Source organism: Brassica rapa, chromosome A09 (assembly GCF_000309985.2).
Source record: "Brassica rapa cultivar Chiifu-401-42 chromosome A09, CAAS_Brap_v3.01, whole genome shotgun sequence".
NCBI lineage: Eukaryota > Viridiplantae > Streptophyta > Magnoliopsida > Brassicales > Brassicaceae > Brassica > Brassica rapa.
The window spans coordinates 15,493,272-15,518,388 of record NC_024803.2 but is presented as its reverse complement, the minus strand read 5'-3'; the positions used below and the strand labels follow the sequence as shown (position 1 = coordinate 15,518,388).

Here is a 25,117-nt window from a genome sequence, read left to right as displayed (position 1 = left end):
AGTATATATGACAATTAATGATTTTGAATAATAAAGATTTGATAAAAATAAGTGTGTATTATAATTATATGTGTTTAATTTTAAGCTATTATAATAAATTAAACAATCATAGTAACCATATAATTAAAATTAAAAAAATTATTTATATATTATATTTTGAATTTTTAAAAACGAGTATAAATTACTAAAACTGTTAAAAGTTTCACATTCAAATTTTGTGATCTATGATTTAAAACTTTTGTTATGACATGATACAAATAATTAAAAAATAATATAAGTTGAAAGTCTTATTTAATAAGTATTAAAAATAAAAGATATATAAATATATATGTATCATTTTAAATTAAACTATATGCCATATAAAAATACATAAATATCTTAATTTTGAAATTTGCTTTGAACATTTTTTTGATAAAAATTTTGAAAAAATATTGAAAACTTAATTTTTTAAAATATTATAAATTCCTTAAACCATTAATCCCACAGTGAAATTTTTGTTATCACTAATTTAGACTTTTTGCTATAACAGATACAAATGATAAAAAAATATGAGCAAAAAGCATCATCTATAAATATTAATATTTAAATATGCCATATATATGTTACTATCATTTAAATTTAATTATATATCATATCAAATAGAAAAAATATTTTTTCGATTTATAAAATTTATTTATATTTTCGTACCAATTTATTTATATAAGTAGTAGATAATGAATTTTTAATTATTCAATATATATTTATTATTTCATAATATGTTATAAACATATAATATACTTCTAAATTTAATAGAACATCTACTGTATAAATATTTCTGGTTTAATATAACTAATATATTTATTTGAAAAATTCAACAAAATATACATAATTTTTCATACTGAATAAAGAAAGAATTGTTCGTTTAGGCTCATGACATGGATGATGGATCTATATATTATTACTAATCGTACAGTTCATAATGAGAGAAAAATAAGCGACATATATATGGAGCAAACCAACAAGTACATAGAGTTAGAAATGATCTCCAACCTACATAAATACAACCTAAAACTGTGTGTTTTATGTATACTTTTTTATTGAGTCGCACTACTAGTCGTCCATGGACCCTCTACAAAACTGAATGAAACATTGACTTCTATAGTTCCTAAAATTTTTTTGAAGAAAATTATATAAACATAAACCTTTAAATTTGTAAAAAATATCTTTTATTGAAATTTTTACTAAATAAGTTACAACTTTTAAAATTCAGGATCAGCCTTACGTCTAACAAATTTAGTGAAAACTGGAAATTTGATTTTAAAAGTAGGAGTACGTAAAACTTTGAGGTTTACTTATGTAGTATACTAATGTTCCAGATAACGTTTAGGTTTGAAAACATGATAAAAACAAAACTTATTTGACAATACATATTCTAACATTTAGTATTAAATCATCAAAAAGCAACTTGAAAATGTGTAAAATGTTTACGATAGCTTACATTGATTTTCTTCGCTAAATATACATATGATGACAGCTCCAACTTCAGTAGCCGTACATATCAAAAATCGCATTACCTAAAATTTTGAATGATAGTTACGTATAGTATATAAGTCAATGCAAATCTTATTTCAAACGATCGTGATGACGGCCGTGGCGAGAAATAGATCGGTAAGAGGCCTTTTTAGTCTTGTGTTATAATAATTTTCTTTTCAGAATTTTAGTAAGTCAAATCCAAATCGAATAGTATATCATCTATTAAGTTGTTAAGTACCTATCAAGTGACATCTGTTAAAATAAAAATAGTTTCCGTTGTGTAAGATAAGAGTTATAAATTAGATTAAGTCAATGGATCCAATCTACTATGTCCAAAACATTATGCATCTATACCTCGTCATCCTTTGGCACAGTTATACAAATAAATCATATAATATAACAGAAGATCACAAAAAGTACAGCTTCACATGTTACTTGTTTGGACCTTTAAGTAAACTACAAAAATGTCCAAGTTAATGCAAACGTCTTTACATTTGGTCCGGATTAAAATAAATTATTACATTTTAAGCCATAGCTTGAATGTTTCAAGGATAAGTATTGATAGAAATACAAATATATTTGCCAAAATTTTAGCTGAGTTTTATAGCTATATATAAATCTAATGTCATATTGTCGATGTCATCTCTAGGCCCTAGCTGTAAATTATTATTTTCGCGGACAAAGGAAATCAGTATCACAAACTCACAATGCATAGACGTACTGAAAATAATAGGCGCCGATTGAGAGAACTGGGGCACGAAAAAGGGTCCACCCAAGAAAGTAATAAGAAGTACAATTTTCTAGGCCTTTTATGGGTTGTTACTAATTAATATTTGGGCCTTGGCCCAATTAAACAAAACCCCATTGGCATAGATCGATTATAGGAGCTGCGATCGATTCTAATCGTGACCTCTATAATGTGTACATTTGATTGTCATGTGACTGATTATACTTGTGTATGATTGATGGTTGCAGTGAGACGTATCGATATTTCGATCTGCCTTTCTGTATTCCAACTACTACGAGCACTGTGTATCTCTCTCACTAGCCTTTTATGGATGCACTCTTATCCATTGATTCTTGGTTTTTGCAGAGGGTGTGAAAGATAAAAAGGAAGCTCTAGGTGAGGTTTTGAACGGCGACAGGCTCGTTAGTGCTCCATACAAGCTCAACTTCATAGATGAGAAAGACTCCGAGACATACTGCAAAAAGAAGCTTAGCAGAGAAGAGGTCTAACAGTTTCGAAGAGCTGTTGAGAAAGACTATTACTTCCAGATGTACTATGATGATTTGCCTATATGGGGATTCATTGGGAAGGTTGACAAAGATGGCAAATCGGATCCCATCGAGTTCAAGTATTTCCTCTACAAGCATATTCAGTTTGAGATTTTGTATAATGAAGACCGTGTGATTGAGATCAATGCTAGAATGGATCCTCATTCCCTTATGGATGTTACTGAGGATAAGGAAGTTGATGCTGAGTTTATGTATACTGTGAAGTGAAAGAAAACGGAGACTCCTTTTGAGAAGAGGATGGATAAGTACGCCATGACTTCGTCTCTTCCGCATCACTTTGAGATTCATTGGTTTTCTATTATCAACTCGAGCGTCACTGTCCTGCTTCTGCCTGGTTTCCTTGCAACAATCTTGATGCGGGTCCTCAAGAATGATTTCATGAAGTGAGTTTTGAATGCTAAATTCAACAACCCACATATCTTTTTTTTTTCTTCTGATTATAACCTTACTTTTCATGTCCTTAAAGGTATGCTCAAGACGAGGAAGCTGCTGATGATCAAGAGGAAACTGGATGGAAGTACATTAACGGAGATGTGTTCCGGTTTCCAAAATACAAATCTGTCTTTGCTGCATCTCTCGGTAGCGGTACTCAACTGTTCACTTTGTAAGTCTCTTTGACATGCTTCATTTCTTTATTGCCAATAACTAACTGTAACTTTCCTCTTATGTGATTAGTACTATATTCATCTTCATGCTTTCACTTGTTGGAGTGTTCTATCCATACAACCGAGGAGCGCTCTTCACAGCTTTGGTCGTTATCTACGCTCTCACGTCTGGAATCACCGGATACACAGCCTCCTCTTTCTACTGTCAACTCGAAGGAAAAAACTGGGTAAGCAAACACCAAACACTTTCCCTCAAATCAATTAAAAGAAAGCAATTAAGCTTCTCATTTGTATTTGTTTTCTCTCAGGTGAGAAACTTGTTGCTCACTGGAGGTCTCTTCTGTGGCCCGCTCTTCCTCACATTCTGCTTCCTAAACACCGTGGCAATCGCCTACAGCGAAACCGCTGCTCTTCCCTTCGGAACCATTGTTGTGATTGTCCTTATATGGACACTAGTGACTTCACCTTTGCTTGTACTAGGCGGTATCGCTGGTAAAAACAGCAAAGTAGAGTTCCAAGCGCCAGTCCGCACCACTAAGTATCCCAGGGAGATCCCGCAACTCCCATGGTACAGGAGTGCTATACCTCAGATGGCCATGGCGGGTTTTCTTCCTTTCAGTGCCATCTACATCGAGCTGTACTACATCTTTGCCAGTGTTTGGGGTCACCGGATCTACACCATTTACAGCATCCTCTTCATCGTATTCATCATCCTCTTGATCGTTACTGCTTTTATAACCGTTGCACTTACTTACTTCCAACTTGCCGCTGAAGATCACGAATGGTGGTGGAGGTAAAGGTTTTAGTAAGCTTATTTTCACGAATGGGTTTGCAATAAAACTTCAGCTTTTTTTTATATATTGCAGATCATTCCCTATGCGGTGGATCAACTGGTTTATTCATCTACGCGTACTGCTTATACTATTACTACGCGAGATCGGACATGGTTTCATGCAAACATCCTTCTTCTCCGGTTACATGGCTTGCATTTGTTATGGTTTCTTCCTCGTGCTTGGAACTGTTGGCTTCCGCGCCTCTCTCGTTTCGTCCGCCACATTTACCGGTTGATTAAATGAGAGTTAAAGATGTTGCTACCAACCCGAAATTCCTCAAAAAGCTTCACTTGCGAGATTTTTTTGCTAGAACGAAGAAGAGATTGTTCCTTTAGGTAGATAAAGACTTATTTTACAGTAACTTGTGTTTTTTTAGTCGAGTCGCTCTTTTCTCTGCTTATACTATAGTGTTTTTTCTCTTTTTGGGTAAACTAATTAACTGCATTGTATCTTTTTCTCTTATATATATATATATATATATATATATATATATATATATTCTGAATATGAAAAAATAACAGAGTTTCTTTTATTCATGTTCTTGGATCCTAACGCCTGCATGGTTGCTTCGAGTTGATATACCTATCGCATGGAACAAAATATTTGAGCAAACAATATTAAGTTAGAAAGCAAGAAATTGGAAGCTCGTGTGTTGTACCATTTGGTCCATGATGACTCAAATCCTTCAGGCACATGAGCATCTAGCGTTCTAAAAGGCTACATTTAGACATGCACATTTTGGATAGGGCAATTTTTTCTAATAGATTCTTTTAAGTTTTTATCATAAAAATAGACCCAAAAAACTAAATAACCAAAATAGCATTTTTCGTTTTAAAAATTTTAATTTTTAAAATTTGAAATCCTATCCCAAAATCCCACTATTTAACTCTAAACCCTAAACTCTAAAACCTACTCTTTAATTCTAAACCATAATGTCTAGATTAATTAACCTTAGGGTTATAAGTGTATATTTTCTTCTTTTGATAAAACATCTAAGTCTATCTTGGTCATTTTTATTTTTAAGGTTTATATTTGTGACAAAAAAAATTTATGTCTATCTTAGGAAATTTCTCTTTTAGATATTGGGTAGTTTGGTTAGGGGGTTAGAGGATCTATTTACTACTTGACATATTTTTGGTTTGGATTCGGATAGTAAAATTAGAAACCGGAAAATAATTAGAAAATTTTGGTTTCATTTGGTTCGGTTCAGTTATTTTGGGTAGTTTGGATAATTTGGGTCAAACTTCAGGTATTTTTGGATAAAATATTGAATAACTAAGGATGATTCAGATAAAAATGTGATATTTTGGATTACTTAGAAATTTAGAATATTTTGGATAAAAATATCCTGGTAGTTTTTTTATAGTTCAGATACTTTATAATAATTTAGATTTTTCAAATACTTTCGGATACTTTTAATATATTTTTAGATTATAAATATATAAATTTAGTTACACTATATATATATATATAATAATTATATATATAGTGTAACTAAATATATATATATAATAATTATATATATAGTGTAACTAAATATATATATATATATATAATTATTATATATATCCAAGTACTCATTCGGTTTTCGATTCGATTTCAGTTCAGTTTGGTTATTTTTAAATATAGAAATATAGGAATCATACTGATATTTGAAAGTTTTAGGGGTTTTGACTTTTTGGTCATGGTTTTTGTTTTGGTGTAATGGTTCTGGTATTTTTACCCATGCTTAGCTCCATTCATGGGCATAATATATAGGGAAAATTATATTCCGGGCTACCAAAGTGACTAAATATATTTTCTAAAATGTGTTACTTAACTAAGATTGGCTAAAATTATTTGCGACTGAGCTATATGAAGCACGACCTAAGGATTCGCCACAAACGCCAGTGCCACCAAAAACGTTCTAAAATTAAAATTGCTGTGAATTGGAGTTTTGGGTTTGGATTTTGTGGCATGCCAGTAGTGATGTATGAGGTTAGGATCCAAGCTCGTTTGGACCTATTTGAACCCCAATAAAAACAATACTCAATTTCATATAACTTTTATACAATTATTTTTAAAACTACACTGATACATATCAAATCATACGTATATTTTTTTTGGGTGTAACATACGTGTCCTGCTGCAAGTAATTACGGGGAAATGTATAATTTATGTTTTTCACATATTAATAATACTAGATGCATTCCCGGGTTACGTCCGGATTAATTATTTATAAATCATTTGCTATCTAATTTAGAAATGATATTACAATATTTTTTTGTTATTTTCTATAGTTATAAATATAGTATTTATTTTTGGGAACATATTTTCCAAAAATAACTTTACGCATTACACTAAATTTAAATTTTAAATAGGTTATTGCATTATAAGTTTTGTGATTTTTTGTATTTTTATGGTGTTTATTTAATTCAGTAATTTCTATATGTGAAACCAATAAAGTTATTTTAAAGATAATTAGCAATTTTTCTATAATGTTTACACAAAATTATAAAAGACTTAATAGATAGTTTAATGATAACACTTTATATATTGACCGTCTTTACCACTTTCTAACACCTTCTTAAATCATAGAAGTAGAATAATCATCACAAAAGAATTTACTAGAATGGGACCTAAGAGGTGTTACAAAATGAAACCGAAATCCAAAAAACTCAATCCGAACCCGAACGGGTACCCGAACGCCCAGACCTAACAAAAGCTATGGGTACAGTGGCTGAAAGTATGGACCAGAACATATAGTTTGCGTTCAGAAGATTGTCAATGTGTGATGTTGAATTTATGTCTAATTGAATTAACGGTTGAGTTCACAATGATTATGCTGGTAACATATGCATGCATATATGTATCTATGTGCATAAAAAAGTCATGGATTCCTCCGGTGCATTTGATATCAAGCAAACAAATATTCATCTAATAATGTTTAGTTCTTTCTTGGACTGGAATGAAGTTTCCCTTGTCACTTCATAGTACCACTTCTCATCATCAGTCCATCACACAGAACTCTTCATAGTTTATTCTTCCATCTTGCATTAAAAGTGATTTTATTTTCGTCTGAAAATTTGTTATATAAATGAAATTTAGTATCAATTTCAGCTATTATTTTGATGCTAGCTTTATCTTCTATACCATAATCTGTTAACAAAAAAAAACAAAACTGGAAATAATTTAAAAAAAAAGCTCTTGTAGGAGAACTTTTGTTTATCATGTTTTTTACATTATTATGTTTTCTGAAAATAGCATTTATTATGGTTTTTTATTGACATAAATAAATGACTAATAGAGAAACTATCAAAATCTTTATATATAAAAAAAGGTTTGAATCCCTCCCAGAGGATCTACGTATGCTTGCATTTCACTAATTCAGATGCTGTCGAGCCAACACGTGGCTGCTTTAACAAAAACGCATCGGTTCATTAAACGTTTGTCATGGGCTTCGCAATTAAAAGCGTTTTCATATTCCCAAATAATAATTAACATGATCCAATAAAACCTAATACTTCAGGCCCACAAATAATGTGTTTTTGACGATCTGAGTTCCGTCCTCTTTCTCTTGGGGGAACCAATCATAACCTCGACGGATCCGTTCCCGCAATTACTCGACGGAGTAACCCACTATGAAAATGGGAGGCAATCAATTTGTTCTTCAATGCAGAATTTTCACCTCCTATCAAACAACTGTAATATATATATATATGTCATTGAGTTACTGGATCAAATTCATAAATCTTAACATCGCAGTCATGCAAAAGAACAAGATTTATGAATTCTTCAGAGATTTGCAGACCAGCTTGATATTTAACACGATCAATGTACACTAGAGTGGAGTTCTGCAAGAGATTGTGTGGCGTCTGAGTGATCAGAAGGTATCTATCACATCACTATACTTTCTCATTGCTTTTCGAGGCTGTGTCTCTGATTAGCTCTATGTTTTTAGTATTTACAGTGGAGAAAGCAGGTAGAACACACTAAGAGCTTGCTGTACGGTATTAAGATTCTTAATACACATAGAGAATAGTGGATGGTGTCAGGTCTGTTTCTCTTCTCTGAGAATACGTTTTCTCACACATCTCAGCTCAATGATTGAATTATATTTCCATGCAGTTGATATATGAGAAGTTACCAAAAGATATCGCAAGCCTGACATCTCAGGTCTGTACACAAAAGCTATAAACAAAGGTTAACAGCAATGACTAACATTTAAGAATGTTAACAGGAAATTCTGCAGTGAATGTTATATCTAATATCTTTGCTTATTAGCAAGGGAGTTCCAGAATCGCATATTATCTTTCTTAACGCCATAGCAGTTATAAACACCATCCAAACAAAACCTTTGTCTACTTTTCCTCACTCGAGTGATCACCAATGTTTTGTACTAACACAAGAATAAAACTGCAGGCACCTCAAGGGATTCACCGGCTCTGCAAGAAACATCCAATGGTAAAGATTGTGACTTCAGAAATCGATGACTCCCGTGTGATTCCAGGTCTGGGAGAATTCGCAGACCATTACTTTGGCAAAGAATGAAAGTCTCAACGGGGCTTTCACGGTTATCCAAGACAAGGAAAGGTATTGAAAGACATATTTAATAAACACCTAGCCGATCAGTTTCCCTGATATTCTATACGTCTTCTCCATTTTTTAATGTTGCAGGATCTATTACAACATTCAAAAGAAGTGGACAAGTTGCAGGTTATGAATCATGTTCCCAATCTCTATAATTTAGTTAAGATGATAAGGTTCCATGATAAAAGAATGTTTGCACCACGTTTTTGGACACAGCTCATCTCGAAAAAGCTGCAAGACTAGCTAGGAAAAAATATTGAGGGACAATAAAGTTCTCACCTCCTAACCTCGGTAAGTAGTCAACAACCTCCTGGAATCAATTCTTCGTATCTCAGGAAAATTGCCCGCGTACACTAACATGTGGTTCCATAGTTTCTAACTGCAGGTCACAATCGCCATATCCACCTGCATACGTAGCTCCGCAGAGAAGTGGGGAATCTAGAAGTCTCCAAGATTGTAATGTTCAAACTTCTCTGAACCAGGTAGACTATAAAACTGTTAAATGCAAATAATTTTCTTGCAAATCAAGGTGCTACCTCTCAAACAATTATTACCATTTACGTCATTTAACCCAACTTTCTCTTCCACATCCTCTTATTATTCACAGCTAAAGCTAAACAAAACAGAGCTTTCAGGATTCAGCTTATAAACTTTAAACGTCAACAAAGTATGGCAACAAGTAATATATTATCCTCTCCAACCAGATACTCATTATAATATGCATAAATTATACTCTTTTTCCTGCATATGTACGGAGCAAATCACAGTGTGTTTTTTGTGTGGCTAATAAATAATGCTATTATTTCTAACAGAGCCAAACACATCGTCCATGAACAGCAGGTTCGCAGATTCAACCGTAATACGTCCTCCTCTATTCAGCTAACATAAAACACTAACTAATCTCTGGCTTCCTTACCTGCAGCAGCACCACTTCAACCACGTCCAAAGAACATAGGTTACACATTTACCTTATTTGTGCCTGCTCGGACCGCCGCATTTAACTAACAGCTAAACCACCTTTCTAAATGTGTACAGGAACCAGGAAAAGCAACAGCTTCAGCAATTGAGATTTGGTAACATGTCCTATATGTAATACCTTAGTGTGGACCAGTGAACCAGTAAGGATAGTCAACCACCATGCCAATAGGACGTTCTACATATGTTGTAACAAGGAAGTTGAGCGCCTACCACTCCGCGAACTTCCTTCACCTTTGAAAGAGCTCCTTGGCACACCAGGGTTCCGAGTTTTAATAAGTGTTGCGAATGGAATGATTGCTTTTACTTCAACGGGTGCTCATGTCGATCATACTATCACTGGACAACCTGGCCATTCATTTACCTAATACATGCTCAAAACCAACACCGTATCTGTTCACTCTTGCATGTTGACGAAGAACCCCCACAGTATCTCCAGCTATATATTTTTATACTGTAAATAAAATAGAAAAAGAAGAAAGCCTTATGAAAAGGATCATCAACTATAAACTTAGACGACCAAGTTTCACATTTGTCCCTCTCACCTTCGATTGATATGTCAGTTATCCTCATCTTCGGTTTAATTATTTATAAATAAATATTTAAATAAAACAGAGTTCTAAATACAAAATTGACGTAGCATAGCTTAATTTTGTGTGAAATTTTCAGAATATAAAAATTGACAGTTCTTTAAAAAATATAAAAGTTGAAAATATTTTTTTTAAAAAAAACAAATCTAAAGTTTAAAATACTTATATAAAAACTAAGAAATAAAAAGATGAGCCAAAAGATTAAAAAAAAGGTTTGGAAGAGAAAAAAACATGAAAGACACAAGTATATGGCTAATGTCTGCATATTCAAGTTATCATACTTAAATACAAATTTTGTAGGATAAATAGAAAAAAATTAGAACGAAAGAGAAAAATCTAATTATAGTATTGTTTTTGAAGTGTTATCATGAACTTTGCGTTTTTTACACTGAGCTCAAGTTAAAGAAATTAGCAAAAAGAAAGATGGAAACCATAACGAATGATTAATAAACCATCAAAACAAATATTTTTATAAAAATTATATTAAAATTAAAGTTTAGAAGATATAACAAATAAAAATGAAAAATTATTAAAAATACATAATATAATTGCGAAAATAAGTCAACAAACAATAATTTAGTGAAATGCATATCTAATCTAAAATATATTTAAACTTCCAAAATATCTAAAACTCATAACAAAAAAAAAGAGATACATTTGCGATATAATTTTTCACATTTCATCAAACTCAAACCAAGGGAAAAAAAATCTATTCACGCAAATATTTCAAACTTTACAAATTGATATGAAATTGATGGAAAAGCACAAGCAGTGAATATACATACTCAAAACATTTTATTTTTTAAAGTAAAATTATCTAAGAAATAATAATAAAAATATCCATAGGACTATCACCAACTATCGACACACTTTTAAAGAATCAAAATGACATCATAACATCATTTCTTGAACTTTTATATTTAAACAAATAACTACAAAGTTCTGACTAACCGCGATACACAAAAGTCTACAAAAAAAAACATACGATAGTGGATGATCTCAAATAAATCAATAAAACAAATAAAATGCATCATCTAAATAAAAATAATTATTATTTTACTCAAAGAATTACATCTATGTAATTTAGTCATCCATACCTACTTCAACTCCCAATATTGTTTCATAAAAATATATAACCAATCTTTCAAAATTTAAAACAAATGTATGATTTGAACACTTAACTACGTCAAAATTCCGCGCGAAGCGCGGGCTCGCCCTAGTTTTGATATATAAGAACATCGATATTCTTTTAAGAAAATATAATATTTTATAATTCTTTATAGTACTAAACAGCTTTTTATATTGAAAGAAATTAGTAATATATGAACATGTTGAGAAAACCTTAGATTTTTACTACAAATGGTGGTTTGATTTTTCTTTTATAAATCTGGAATAAATATTAACATTCCTAAAATGAGAAGGATAAGTGAATGTGAACACAGACTACTGAAGCAATTAGGAGATGAATGGCACTTTACTCCCTTTGGTTTCCATGGCTATATGTGTAACAAACACTTTGCAAGTTCTGATGATTGGGTTGCTTCAGGAGGAAGTAGTCTCTGGTTGGCTTCTCTGGTAAGTTGCACTAATTTTTCTACATGTCACTTTGATTATTTTATTTCGTCACTGTTCTGAGAGTGCAGTAATCTTTAAAAACCTTCTCATCTTCTTCCTCAAGCCTCCTCCACTTAAACATCACGAGGAAAGTTCTGAGAAACTTAGAACATAACCGAAGGTTGGATTTTCAGCACAGATCTTTTTCAAAAAACTAATGCAAAATTGTTTAGCTAACCAAACAAAACTGTAAATTAATGACAAAAAAGTTTAGCTGGCATCGAATACTCTTTGATATTCTAATGTCATTCTATTCTGGCTATGTCTATTAGCATAATAGCAAATGTTTTTTCTTCCCAAAGATGTTTTCTTGAATCTTAACAAATATAATAAAACTTAACTGTGAAACCGATGTATATTGGGGTTATATGGAGATGAGACTGAATTTCTACTTCTCTCCTGAGATGATGTTCAACTTGAAATTGGCGAAGTAGGGTCTTGGAAAGAACGATGTTTCAAATTTGTATATATGTGTGAGAACTTGATGAGAAAAACAATAAAAAAATATTTGAACAAAGGTTAAATTTTGTTTGTATAACATGAACAACAAACTCCAATGAAGATAAACATAACAACAAAAATAGAGGAATGAATGAAAGTTATACTGATCTGCCTTTCCCTAGCAAGACAGACGTGACCAAATTTTCTTCGTCCAAGAAGAGATTCCAATGGTAAAATCACTTAGATTTCATCTTACAGAAGCACTTGATGTTCCTGGTGATCAAAAACCAATACAAAATGATTAATGAATAGTTCTGGTTTTGAACAAATACAATAAGATTGAGGTTATGATGATAGAAAACCATATTCTCTCAAAGGCAAGCACATTAAGGGAATCCAAATAAAGTTATACCTCTCGGCTACGATCACTACCAACGATACTGATGCACAATATATGTTGATTGTCATAGAGAAACTGTAACCTCTCTGTGTTTTTAGCCTTCTATTCATCGTGTGTCAGTAATAGCATATACTATTGTGTATTGTTGAATTGATTTTTACACAATTGTCTGAATAAATCAATTTGGAATGTACAAACTTGCGATTCAAAGGACAACCTCGTACTTGGGTTTGTGGGTGTTACATTGAACAGTTCTATCATCAAGCTCAACCTTAAACTCCAAATTCAAAAATTGCATTATGTTTCCAAACCCTATGCAGTCGAACCAATTAAAGAAGAGAAGGATGGACGCACATACGGAATGAGAAAGTATGGGAGACAGAGAAGAGGGAAGATACCGAGAGGATACAATGTTTGAAGGAGAGCATGTATAACTTTAAGGCTTTTCTGCTTTCTACCAACAGGTAATCAAGAGAGAATAGAAACCATGTCATGAAATAGTAATTTTGTAGAGGAGGAAGATACCTAATCGTCAAAGGAGACATGGTACTACCGTTATCACCATCACCCATTCCAAATTTGATCCGGGCTTCGTTGTTTCAGGAGTAGGTTGAGGCCGCGTAACTGGTGGATCGCTCACTCACTGCCGATGTATTTTATTATTTTTTCTCCACTTTTTATATTGTTTTGGTGAATTATGCGGAAGTAATGGAAAACTGATTATCGGTATTTTTAAAGTGAAAACAGAGGGTATCTGATATATGGTGTTTTATACATCTTGTATATATGCTTTTAAATTGGTTTTCAAGTCTTTATCGAGTCTTCCTAGTCCTTTTGGAGTCATTACAGGTCTGGAGTTGCATTGGATGGGAGATGGATCAGCTGGAACAAAAGAGGCAGAAAACAATGCAATTTGGTGGTTTTCACGCAGAACAGTCTTGATGACTGTTCCGGATAGCGGAGCAACCCGAGTGACTGTTCCGAGTGAGTGTTCCAGCGGCAGAGATTTTTTAGGAAACTACAATCATTACGGGATTTGCCCTAATTATCCCTATTTTCTCTCCCAGCCGCCTGTGGCTTTGATATATCATATTTTCTGTTTCTCTTTATCATACTACGCTATTCTAGACAGAAGAAAACCATTGGAGACTTTTGTGCTTTTGGATTGTAAAGGGAGAATGCTCCATCTCTCTCACCATAGAGAAGATTATCCTGAACCCTCTTTCTATCTCTTTTATTTACATGAAGTTTTATTCAGAATTGATCTCTGTGATTTCTTTGTCCATGTCTGAGTAGTCGATCTAGCTAGCCTAGGGTGTTAGGGTGTTAGATCGTGAGCTAAACAAAGATAAGTATCCATTGATTGTCTTCATTCATAACTGCTCTTATTGCTTGCATTAAACTGGCCAGTTATTGTTAGATCCTAGGTTTAACCTATTCATTAACCGTGTAATAGGTTGCTAGATCTGTTATGAATGAGCATAGCATCCCTAATCAGCAAAAGTAGATATTAGGGTGTTTTGTGAACCGATTGGACTTGATCTTAATGTTCATCATCACGCCTTGATCCAAGCGAGAGCTTAGGTATTGAGGCTGATCGTTGAAAGGTGAAATACCACGACAGTGGGTTGATCTAGTATTGTGTTCCTAGTTCTAGACTAGTCCATTAATCAAACTTGAATAATTGTTTGGCTCATGATTGTAAGCGCCCGTTAAACCCTAGGTTAGTTTCTCATTAATCTGAAACTTAAAACCAATCTGTTACTTGCTTTTTACGTTACCACAAACTTTAAAACCCCCATATTGTTTTAGCTTGATTCTGATCCCATAAAGATAAAGTGTAAGATTTGGTCTCTGTGGATTCGATCCTAAAGTGCTACATCGACATACCATTCGATTGTGGTAGTGTGCACATTAGGTTATTTGGTGTGCGTATACACGTAATATCAAATTGGCGCCGTTGCCGGGGACCATCTTTTTACATTTATTTTTCGGTTATTTATTTAGTCTAAACCTCTAACTTGCCTTATCCTTTTTGTTGCAGCTAATGTTCCAGGTGCATGACCAGTAGACATACTCAGAGAAACGCACAAGGAGAGTTAGTTACATTTACCAACCAGGAGCTAGCAAGGTTAGAAAGAACAAATCGTCAACAGCCAAGGCAAACCGACACCACTATGGGTGATCACGCCAATCAGGATGATATCGCTGCGGCTATGGCACTCATGCAGCAGCAGATGCAACAAATGCAGCAGACCATCCAAGCTCAGCAGGATGCTGCTGAACAGGCTGCTCTCGCGCAGCAGGAACAACAGGCGCAAACTGTTCCAATCGGGCAGAGAAACCTTCCGCGTAACATTCCTACTACGCGCTCTTCCATTGTTCCTCCACCCTGTACTAGGCAGGACTTTGAGATCAAGCCTGCTTTGATCGGTCTAGTACAGAGAAAGGTGTTCTCTGGTCTCTCTACAGAAATTCTAATAGAGCATATTGAGAGCTTCGAAAAAGTCTGCAGTTTCACTCGCGTGAATGGTGTTCCACCAGACTACATCACGTGCATGTTATTCCCATTCTCTCTTGATGGAAAAGCTGCACGGTGGTTGAACTCTCTCCCTACCGGCTCTCTCACTTCATGGGAACAGGTCCGATCAGCGTTCCTCAGCCATTTCTACTCTAAGGCGAGAACAACTGCATTGAGGAACAAGATCACCTCCTTCAGACAGATCACTGGTGAGCTTTTCTGCGACGCATGGGAGCGCTTCAATGACTATCGCAGAGAATGTCCTCACCATGGATTTGATGATGATTACCTCCTGGATATTTTCTATGATGGAGTGGACTCGAAATACCAAGGTGCTCTGAACTCTGCGAGCAATGGAGACTTCATGACTCAAACTACTGATGGAGCGTTTAAGCTGATTGAGAACATGGCTGCTAGCTCAGCTAATAAGAAAGAGGAGAGTGATTGCTCCATGAAAGGAAACAGTTCTGACGCCCAGAAAATAGATGAGCTGACTGCCAAGGTTGATAAGCTACTGAAAAACAACCAAGGGCACGTCTTCAGCATGGAGCAACCTACAGCCGGGCATATTCAGAACCAGAACCAGCGACAACCGCAGAGCAATCCGCATGCTGTTCCAGCTACCGGGAACAGTCAACCAGATGAGCTGAAGGGTCTGGGTATGATGATGCAACAACTGTTGCAGGGTCAGCAGGTTCAGGCCAAGGTGTTGAATCAGGTAACCACAGAAATTGACACCAGGATGGGCAACATGTTCACTGAGCTGAATAACAAGTATGACAATCTTGCGATCCATATAAGAAAGATCGATGTTCAGCTTGCTCAAACAGTTGAGAGTGTCAAGAGGCAACCAGAGACGCTTCCTGGAAGAACTGATAAAAATCCTAGGACTGAGCACTGTAATGCAATAGAGCAGCCGTTCGCTGAGACTGTTCTAGTCGCAGAAGAGAGCACAGAGCAGTGTGCTAGCTCTGAAGTGATTGCTCCTAGCGAACCTGCTGAAACTCCACCAGTACGAATCTATGTTCCTAAGATTCCTTATCCAATTCCACCTAGACATCTGATGGATCCCACTAGTGATGAGCAGCTGATAGGTTTTAACAAGATGGTGAGAAGGCTTCCTAAAGAACTTGCATTCGAAGATGCTCTGCAGATTCGTCCATTGCTCCAGTTCTTTAAACACTGTAGAGAGACTCAAGAAGAGATCAAGGTTCTCTATACCAGAGCACTGTCTACACCAGCACTGATGGTATTGCCTAAGGTTGATGATCCTGGAAAGTTTGTTTTCCCATGCTCCATCGCAGGAACAACCTTCAAGGATGCTCTGTGTGACTCTGGTTCTTGTGTGAATCTCATCTCAAAGGCTATTGTAGACGATTTGGGTATTGCTGATGTTGAACGTTCTCAGCTGACCCTGACCTTTGCAAACTCTTCCAGAGCAGTCCCATATGGAACCATCCGCAGCCTTCATGTTCAAGTAGGGGAATGCATTGTTCCTGCTGAGTTTCAAGTTGTTGAGATGAACAAGGATCATGAGATGCCTTTGATATTTGGAAGGACATTCATGGCTACTGTTGGAGCAACCATCGATATGTCCAACAAGAGAGTCTGCTTCTCCAACATCAACAAGAAAGTTTTCTACAAGGCTGTACCCACCAGATCTTCCTCATCACACGCCTCTCGCATCTCAGTGTTTGATGTAGAAAAGCTGAAGGTTGTTCCACAGAAGGAGCATGGTGATAAGGGTGAGAGCAGGCTGTTCTCTGATGAAGATCCTAGCACTGATCCTACTAAATTCAGAGGGAATTCAAGGGTGAAACAGAAAGTCCAGAAGAAAAGGATCAAGGGAGATCTTACAATGACTTTGATACCTCTCAAGTGTGATGAGAACTCCATTGAGTATGAGGTAAAGTGCAAGGGTACCTCTAAACCTTTCTCTAAAATCAGAGCTATTCTCACACATGAGCTGAAGGAGAAAGGGAAAGCTGCTGTGAAAGGGTTGTTGAGCAGAGTTCTGGAGCTAAACATGTCTGATTGTGGAGCTTGTTTTGGAACAAGCCCTCCTGCTCAACCCGACTGATCCCAGTCACCAAGTCAAGCTAGAGACTTAAACCAAGCGCTTGGTGGGAGGCAACCCACTGGTGAGTGTCATTAACATTAGGATTTTCATTTTACTTATTTTTGTTTTTAGTTTGTTGAGTCTGAGGTCATAAATCAGAAAATCCGAGATCCTTGACTGGAGCAAGCAGCTGGCTGCTCTCATTCCAGAGCATCCTTTACCGGAGCAACCGCGTCTTGCTCTGTCAGGCTGCTCCGCGCCAGGTAAGTATCTCGAACAAAAAAATGTTTATTCTTGATTTCACCTTCTCTCTGATTTATTTTCACACCAGGGACGTTGTGAAGTAAGTCTGGAAGAGGGTTTTCGTCGTTTACTAACTCGTTTCTTTCTTTTGTTTTTCTTTTGGGTCAATTTGAGTCAGCTTTTATTGAGTCAGTCAAAAATTTGTGGTAATTAGGACCTTATTCCGTGTTGATCACTAACCACCTCGTGCTTTAGTTATCTTATTCAGTGACCTTAGCAGTGGCGAAAGACACACATGTGGACCTTGAACACCCTGACATATCTCACTTGATTCTCCAGAAGTTCTCAGCCGATCAGGTTACACTGGGTAGACTTAACTCCACCTTACTTGAACCTAATCTTAACTGAAATTCTTCTTGTTATGGGCATTAGATCAGGGAAACGAGAACACACTCAGGACTTCTTATCCTTTTTATTCATCTTGCTGATCCTGAGTGGCTAGCTCATCTTTAGCTAGTTCCCACCCTGCACCTTAGCCTTTATTCCACCTTCATGCATTTGTTTTTCAGTGTCATATGTGCATATATGTGCAAAAAGGTCGGAGAGGAAAGGATCAACGCAGCCTCCTACTCGTTATTGCTGCAGAAATAATGTCAGAAAGGAGAACAAGCAGATTAAGGAAGCAACCGCTCCATAACCAATGAACTGCGCAAGAGCAGGGGTGGAGAACCAGAATGGTCGCGAAATCAGAACCACCAGTGGCACTCAGAACGATCATGTATTACCTCCTTCTTCGTCACATCATAATATCAGTCTTCGAAAAAAAAAAAACGAGATTAATGTGATGGAGAAGGGAAAGAAAGAAAAGAAACATGGAGCCACTGGAAAGGTCGAGCAAGAAGTTGGTACCAAGTATTGAAGAGTGTGTAGAAGAGAGTGGAAAGCAGAACAATCAGTTGCCTGTTCCGTCATGAGAACAGTCGCACCAGATAGAGCAAAAACGAGTAGAGGCTGTGGACATCAATGGATCTATCCTCTCTTGCCATTTTGTGTGATATCCTGCATTCTCTTCAATGAAATGGTAGCCCCTAAACACTCTTAACTCCACCATTAAATAGCATGTTCCACACCTAGACCGTCTACCCTGAATGATGCCTGTGATGAGAAGCTCACGCTACTCTTAAATGAATGTAGGGAGTTCTGTCTCGATAGTGTTGCTTTTTCAGGTTTGAGATGAAGAGTATGGAGCCGATTTTTAAACAGCAGTCAGTGGGGTTCCGGTAAGGGTGTGTTGTCCTAGTTTTACTGCTTGTATGGTTCAGAGATTCGTGGTTAAAGTATGGTTGCTGAGAATAGGAGAGTTCCCACACTTTCAAACCTTTCTCCCTGTTCTTGATACTTGACATTGTTTGAGGACAAACAAGGATCTAAGTCTGGGGGAATTGATATATGGTGTTTTATACATCTTGTATATATGCTTTTAAATTGGTTTTCAAGTCTTTATCGAGTCTTCCTAGTCTTTTTGGAGTCATTACAGGTCTGGAGTTGCATTGGATGGGAGATGGATCAGCTGGAACAAAAGAGGCAGAAAATAATGCAATTTGGTGGTTTTCACGCAGAACAGTCTTGATGACTGTTCTGGATAGCGGAGCAACCCGAGTGACTGTTCCGAGTGAGTGTTCCAGCGGCAGAGATTTTTTAGGAAACTACAATCATTACCGGATTTGCCCTAATTATCCCTATTTTCTCTCCCAGCCGCCTGTGGCTTTGATATATCATATTTTCTGTTTCTCTTTATCATACTACGCTATTCTAGACAGAAGAAAACCATTGGAGACTTTTGTGCTTTTGGATTGTAAAGGGAGAAGGCTCCATCTCTCTCACCATAGAGAAGATTATCCTGAACCCTCTTTCTATCTCTTTTATTTACATGAAGTTTTATTCAGAATTGATCTCTGTGATTTCTTTGTCCATGTCTGAGTAGTCGATCTAGCTAGCCTAGGGTGTTAGGGTGTTAGATCGTGAGCTAAACATAGATAAGTATCCATTGATTGTCTTCATTCATAACTGCTCTTATTGCTTGCATTAAACTGGCCAGTTATTGTTAGATCCTAGGTTTAACCTATTCATTAACCGTGTAATAGGTTGCTAGATCTGTTATGAATGAGCATAGCATCCCTAATCAGCGAAAGTAGATATTAGGGTGTTTTGTGAACCGATTGGACTTGATCTTAATGTTCATCATCACGCCTTGATCCAAGCGAGAGCTTAGGTATTGAGGCTGATCGTTGAAAGGTGAAATACCACGACAGTGGGTTGATCTAGTATTGTGTTCCTAGTTCTAGACTAGTCCATTAATCAAACTTGAATAATTGTTTGGCTCATGATTGTAAGCGCCCGTTAAACCCTAGGTTAGTTTCTCATTAATCTGAAACTTAAAACCAATCTGTTACTTGCTTTTTACGTTACCACAAACTTTAAAACCCCCATATTGTTTTAGCTTGATTCTGATCCCATAAAGATAAAGTGTAAGATTTGGTCTCTGTGGATTCGATCCTAAAGTGCTACATCGACATACCATTCGATTGTGGTAGTGTGCACATTAGGTTATTTGGTGTGCGTATACACGTAATATCAGTATCGAAACTGTTCCATGATTCTTGATTGTTGTAGTAAATAATAAATTTTATGACATATGGTGGTGGGAACCTGACGTTGCAGCTGAGAAACAGATAAAGTTAAAAAAAAAACATAACGAAGACGATGATAACTTTATTGAATTGATGTAATAAGTCTAGCAGATCATTTGAACTATGATATGGGCTTGTAAAACAAATTGTCAAAAAATAAGAAGAAACCGGTTAGATCATTTTTGAAAGCTACGGTTATATAGTAATAACTAGATTTTAATCCGCACATCGTGCGGGTATATTTTCATTTTATAAATATTTAATTTTGATATTACTATATAAATTTAAATATACAATTTATATCTTAGTGTTATGTATTTTATAACTCTTTAATTTTATTTTTTAGGTTTATTATTACTTTATTAATATAGGGGTTTCTTTTATACATTTTACCTTTTTTATTACGTTTTCGAATTTTCATAATTTGAAATAATCAAATAAAAAATATTCTTCAACATATGATTTTTGAAAATATATAGCTGTAGAAATAAATTTTTAACATATGTTAATAACTTCATTTGTATAAAAAAATATGACATGATTAACAAATTTGAATCCATTTTAGTGGTAGATGATAATTTATTTAAATGAAAGCATTATATTACTTAATTACAAAATTAATTAATGCAATGTTTAATAAAAATTATTTAAAAATTTAGTAGGATTTTGTTTGATTTTTTCTCAACAGATTTTTTTATAACTGAAAATAAAATTCAAATCTATAGTTAAAATTAATTTATTATTAATATTCCTATTAATTATTATGTCATATTATGTGATTAATGAAATGGTCTTAGTAGACTTCTAAATATTAGATAAAAATGATACTTCTCTTTTAATAGATAAGATAGTGACATGTCATTTTTATTGGTTGAGAATTTTTTTTGGTGATATAAACATCCTCAAACTCTAGTTCAAAATTTTTTAGTATTATAAGATAGTATTTTTATTTTTAATTAGATATTTTGATTTTTTTTAGATTTTAGGAAAACGTTTGTAATGACTCATCTAACTCAAACAGAATATAATTATAGTTCACAAATTTTGACCCAAAATATTATAATTTACAAAAAATAAATATCTTTTAGTTTTGTCAAAAAAAAAGAGAGAAGAGTATCTTATCGACGTTTCTCTCTCTCTCTTTGCTTCTCCCCGCCGTCAAACCCTAGGAAGGAGGAAGCTTGGGCTTGCTTAGTTGCTGCTCCGGCGGTCGGTGCTTCTCACCGTCGCCGGGAGCGGTCCCGTGTCGTCTCTCTTTGTAGTTGCGTTTTTCTTTCCGGTTTCTCGACATTATTTTGGTTGTGGTGTCAGATCTGAGTCTATGGAAGGACCAAGGGTACTCTGGTCTCGGATTTTGGTCACGTAAGCTCGGTTGGAAAGTCGATGGTGTGGGGTTTGGCCACTTCTGTGCAATGGTCGTGCTTCAGTCAAACCGGTGCCGGAGCCGGTGAAGGTTAGTGGTCAAGCTCGGGATCGGGCTTCTCCTATTTTTGTCACCTCCTTGGATGTCGAGTTTATGTTAGTGTTTTAGTACTTGCTCTTGTTGTACATTCAAGACGGGTTCTTTTCGTTTGTTCCGTTGATGAAACTTGGTCGGGTTTGGAATGCTTGGAGAAGTTGGTCTTGGTGTACTGTCTCTGTTCTTGGAAATCAATTCTTGTGGTTGTTGATCCTTGAAGGTCAGAGGCTTTTCGAGCTCTATTTTAGTTTTGAGGAGAATCAGAGGGAGATAGAAGTTTTTAGGAGCGATTGCTCCTTTGTTGGTCGATTGCCACCGAGTTTTGTTCGTGATTGTTCTGGATTTGGAGTGGTTTTTATCCAGTTACCGGCTGTGTGAATAAGACGTGTTCAGGAAGCTTTTGTAGGCTTCGCTGTGGGGTGTTGGGCGTATGAGGCGCATGGAGAGCACAATCAAGGTCCAATGGCGAGTCTTAGTTGGGATTGAAGGGTGTGTGCAGCGACGGTTAAGGATTTTAACCTCTCTTGATTCGGTTTATGTGTTGGTGATGTTTGTGTGCGTCAGGTCTATCTCGATGATCTTCTCTCCTGGTGTTATTTATGAATGTGTGCTCGTTATGTATGCCCGTCCTTGAGTGCAAGGTGGTGTTCTCTTCTCTGGTAGTGATCTGTCCCTTCTTTGTTGTAGCTTAAGTTATGTTCTTCGTTGTTGTTTCTATCTTTGGCTCCGAGGGGTGTTGTGTTACCTCGTCGGGTGCTGACTCCGGAAAGGCTTTGTTCCTTTGCTGGTTTTGTGTAATGCACGGTTATTTCAATATTAATCCAACAGATGACAAAAAAAAAAAAATATCTTATCGACGTTTGATTGGCGGGTCACATTTTTAAAGGGTAACTTAGTAAATTTGAAAACTGAGTAAAGGGTGTTGCAGGCGCGGGGTATATTTGTCTCTGCGGACCATGCTGCATACGACTCTTTAAATAGTTTTATCTTTTCCGTACCATTAAAAGTAAATAACTTTGTCTTATTTTACCTTCTTTTTCTGATGAAATTTCAAATCTTATTACCTTTTTACTGTATCTTTATAGTCTTTTTATCATTTCCTTGGAAAAAACACCTACCACTAATTGATAAAAGGAAACACGTACATATCATAGATACAAAATATATTAAATTCTCAAAAGAATATTGATGTTATTTTTGTTTTTATATGTCACAATTCTGAAATTTTGTTTCTTTTTGAGCTAACAATGCCACAATGCATGTTTCTTTTCCTGTGTCTCTGTCACTTTCTTACACCCTTATCTCTTTTTTTGTGAGAAAAGTTTGTTCTTATTACTAAACGTAAATTATTTCGTACATTAACAATAAGGGAAATAGCTTTAATCTTTCTGACAAAAAAAATTGTAACTAAAATATTTATTTAGAAGTCTTGAATTATTTTTAAAAATCAATTCAATTCCAGTTGAATTGTCACGTCGTATAAAAAGGGTGAAGAAATAAATGAGAATAAACAAATTGTCTAGCACAAGAACTCTAGCATATCAGTTTACATGTTCATATTTAGTTTTTAGGTTTATTAGACTGCACATAATTTTTGTGTTGCATGTTCCATGTATATATTGAAACAGATAATGTTAAAGTTATTAATTATTAGAGAAAACAAGGGAAAGTGGTTAAGTGGAAAATAACAAAGAACAAATTGCGGCATATTCAAACATTATCTAAGTACACCTGTAAATGAACAATTTCTGAAGATTTTTTTTCAACAAAAGAAATTATAAGAATAGCTTTTTGGTTTAATATGTAGAAATATACCTTTCAAAAGTGTTTGTAGTAAATACTCCATCTGTTTTAATGTATTTTGGTGTTTTTGTACATGTTAAAAGATATCTTAATATTGATTATAAATTCATTATTTTGTAATAAAATATTTCTAATAATTTTTAGAAAATAAATCTAATAAAATCAAAATGTAACACTAATACTAATATAATGCATAAAATATAAAATAATTTAAATAATATATTAGATCATATAATGTTTAAAACAAAAACCTTTTGATTTTGTAGAATTTTATTTTTCATCTTTAGAAACAATAATACTTGAATACAATTAATTTTCTCTCACACACTAGTTTTCCCAGTTTGACTAACTTTTGGCCCAAAGTTTGTTTTCTTCCTGTTTTCAAATTTTTTTACGCTTTGCATTTTGATATATATAAAGGTTTAATTTTCTTATATAGTATGATCCAATTAATTTTCTCTATTTATGGTAGAATATATAAAAATAACAATTCAAATAATAAAGTTAAATGATTTTATAGAGCGAACTACAGAAAAAATAAATATTTTACACATATTTGAAATTGATGAACATGGACATTTATTAGGTTCAATGGTTGATATACTTGATCCTATTATAGTTAGATTTATATTTCCATATTCTTTATTTTTCCTTTAAAATGAAGTTATTATGGAGTGTATCCTTTTATAAATTGCAATGTTTTTTCACCTTTTTTAATTTTCAGTTCTAATAAGTATTTGAGTACTATGTTGGATCATACATATTCATTTAATATATTTTTTATCATCTTTAAAGTTTTAAAATATTTATAGATACATAAAATTTGCTTATTTTGTTACTATTGTTCATATTTTTCAACAATATATTTATTATTGTTCATCTGTTTATTAGATTATTAATAGTTAATTATATGTATATTTAATTTTAATATTAAATTAAATCAATAAAGAGAATTCTTCCCTTCTTTCTCTCATTCAAAACCGTGGCTATACCCAATGTTTACAGTGAGTACGATAACTGGTAAACCAGAGGTGCGTCTCGACTGATATGATAGATGGAATGGGTACCTTGTGCTTCATCTTCTCCTAATCATTATTATTCATTATAGACTTTATTAAAGTTTAATTGGTATAACTGATAGCAAAACGGTAAGACTATGCTATAAAAATAGTATGATATGAAATCAATATGTTCTAACAAATTTCTTTAATATATATATATATATATTTATTTATTTATTTATATTTTACCGATAATAATAAATTATATATATATATATTAAATGAAATGTAAAATATTATTTTTTTAACAATTTAAACTTATTTTATTTTGGAAAATATATATTAATTTGTGGATATAAATATAATTTTTGATATTATTAAATAAAATAAATAAACTATAGTAATTATGTTTAGTGTTTTATAGTTAATTTTGGTGGTAACTGGTAAACAAAAATTTGAAACTTTAGAATTAAATTTTAAGTAGTGGTGATTTAATATTACTTGGG

At 34.3% G+C, this 25,117-nt stretch overlaps 1 protein-coding gene, 1 long non-coding RNA gene and 1 other non-coding gene across 9 annotated transcripts; 2 read left to right on the top strand and 1 right to left on the bottom strand.

Moving 5' to 3' along the window:
• Positions 1–658: 658 nt before the first annotated feature.
• LOC103839693 (transmembrane 9 superfamily member 3) lies at positions 659–4,778 on the top strand. Of its 3 annotated transcripts, XM_033278985.1 has the most exons (5): positions 680–3,191; positions 3,275–3,412; positions 3,484–3,640; positions 3,722–4,206; positions 4,280–4,513. In XM_033278985.1, the coding sequence occupies exons 1-5, from the start codon at positions 3,046–3,048 to the stop codon at positions 4,479–4,481; spliced, it is 1,128 nt and encodes a 375-aa protein (XP_033134876.1). In that variant the 5' UTR covers positions 680–3,045; the 3' UTR covers positions 4,482–4,513. The 3 variants fall into 3 exon arrangements, with proteins under 3 accessions (XP_033134877.1, XP_033134875.1, XP_033134876.1); XM_033278986.1 differs by having other exon boundaries at positions 659–3,195; positions 3,484–4,206; XM_033278984.1 differs by having other exon boundaries at positions 668–3,191; positions 3,484–4,206; positions 4,280–4,778.
• A 2,990-nt stretch (positions 4,779–7,768) lies between these two features.
• LOC103839461 lies at positions 7,769–11,401 on the top strand. 5 transcript variants are annotated; one of them, XR_627359.3, is made up of 12 exons: positions 7,769–7,929; positions 8,035–8,115; positions 8,187–8,280; positions 8,354–8,401; positions 8,648–8,818; positions 8,903–8,941; positions 9,032–9,106; positions 9,188–9,297; positions 9,423–9,494; positions 9,628–9,655; positions 9,738–9,770; positions 9,851–11,401. It is a non-coding gene; the product is annotated as an uncharacterized LOC103839461 (long non-coding RNA). The 5 variants fall into 5 exon arrangements; XR_627357.3 differs by adding an exon at positions 8,466–8,555 and having other exon boundaries at positions 7,782–8,115; XR_627360.3 differs by having other exon boundaries at positions 7,781–8,115; positions 9,201–9,297.
• A 4,124-nt stretch (positions 11,402–15,525) lies between these two features.
• On the bottom strand, positions 15,526–15,632 carry LOC117128652. The gene has a single exon (XR_004452047.1). It is a non-coding gene; the product is annotated as a small nucleolar RNA R71 (small nucleolar RNA).
• Between the last annotated feature and the right edge of the window lie 9,485 nt (positions 15,633–25,117).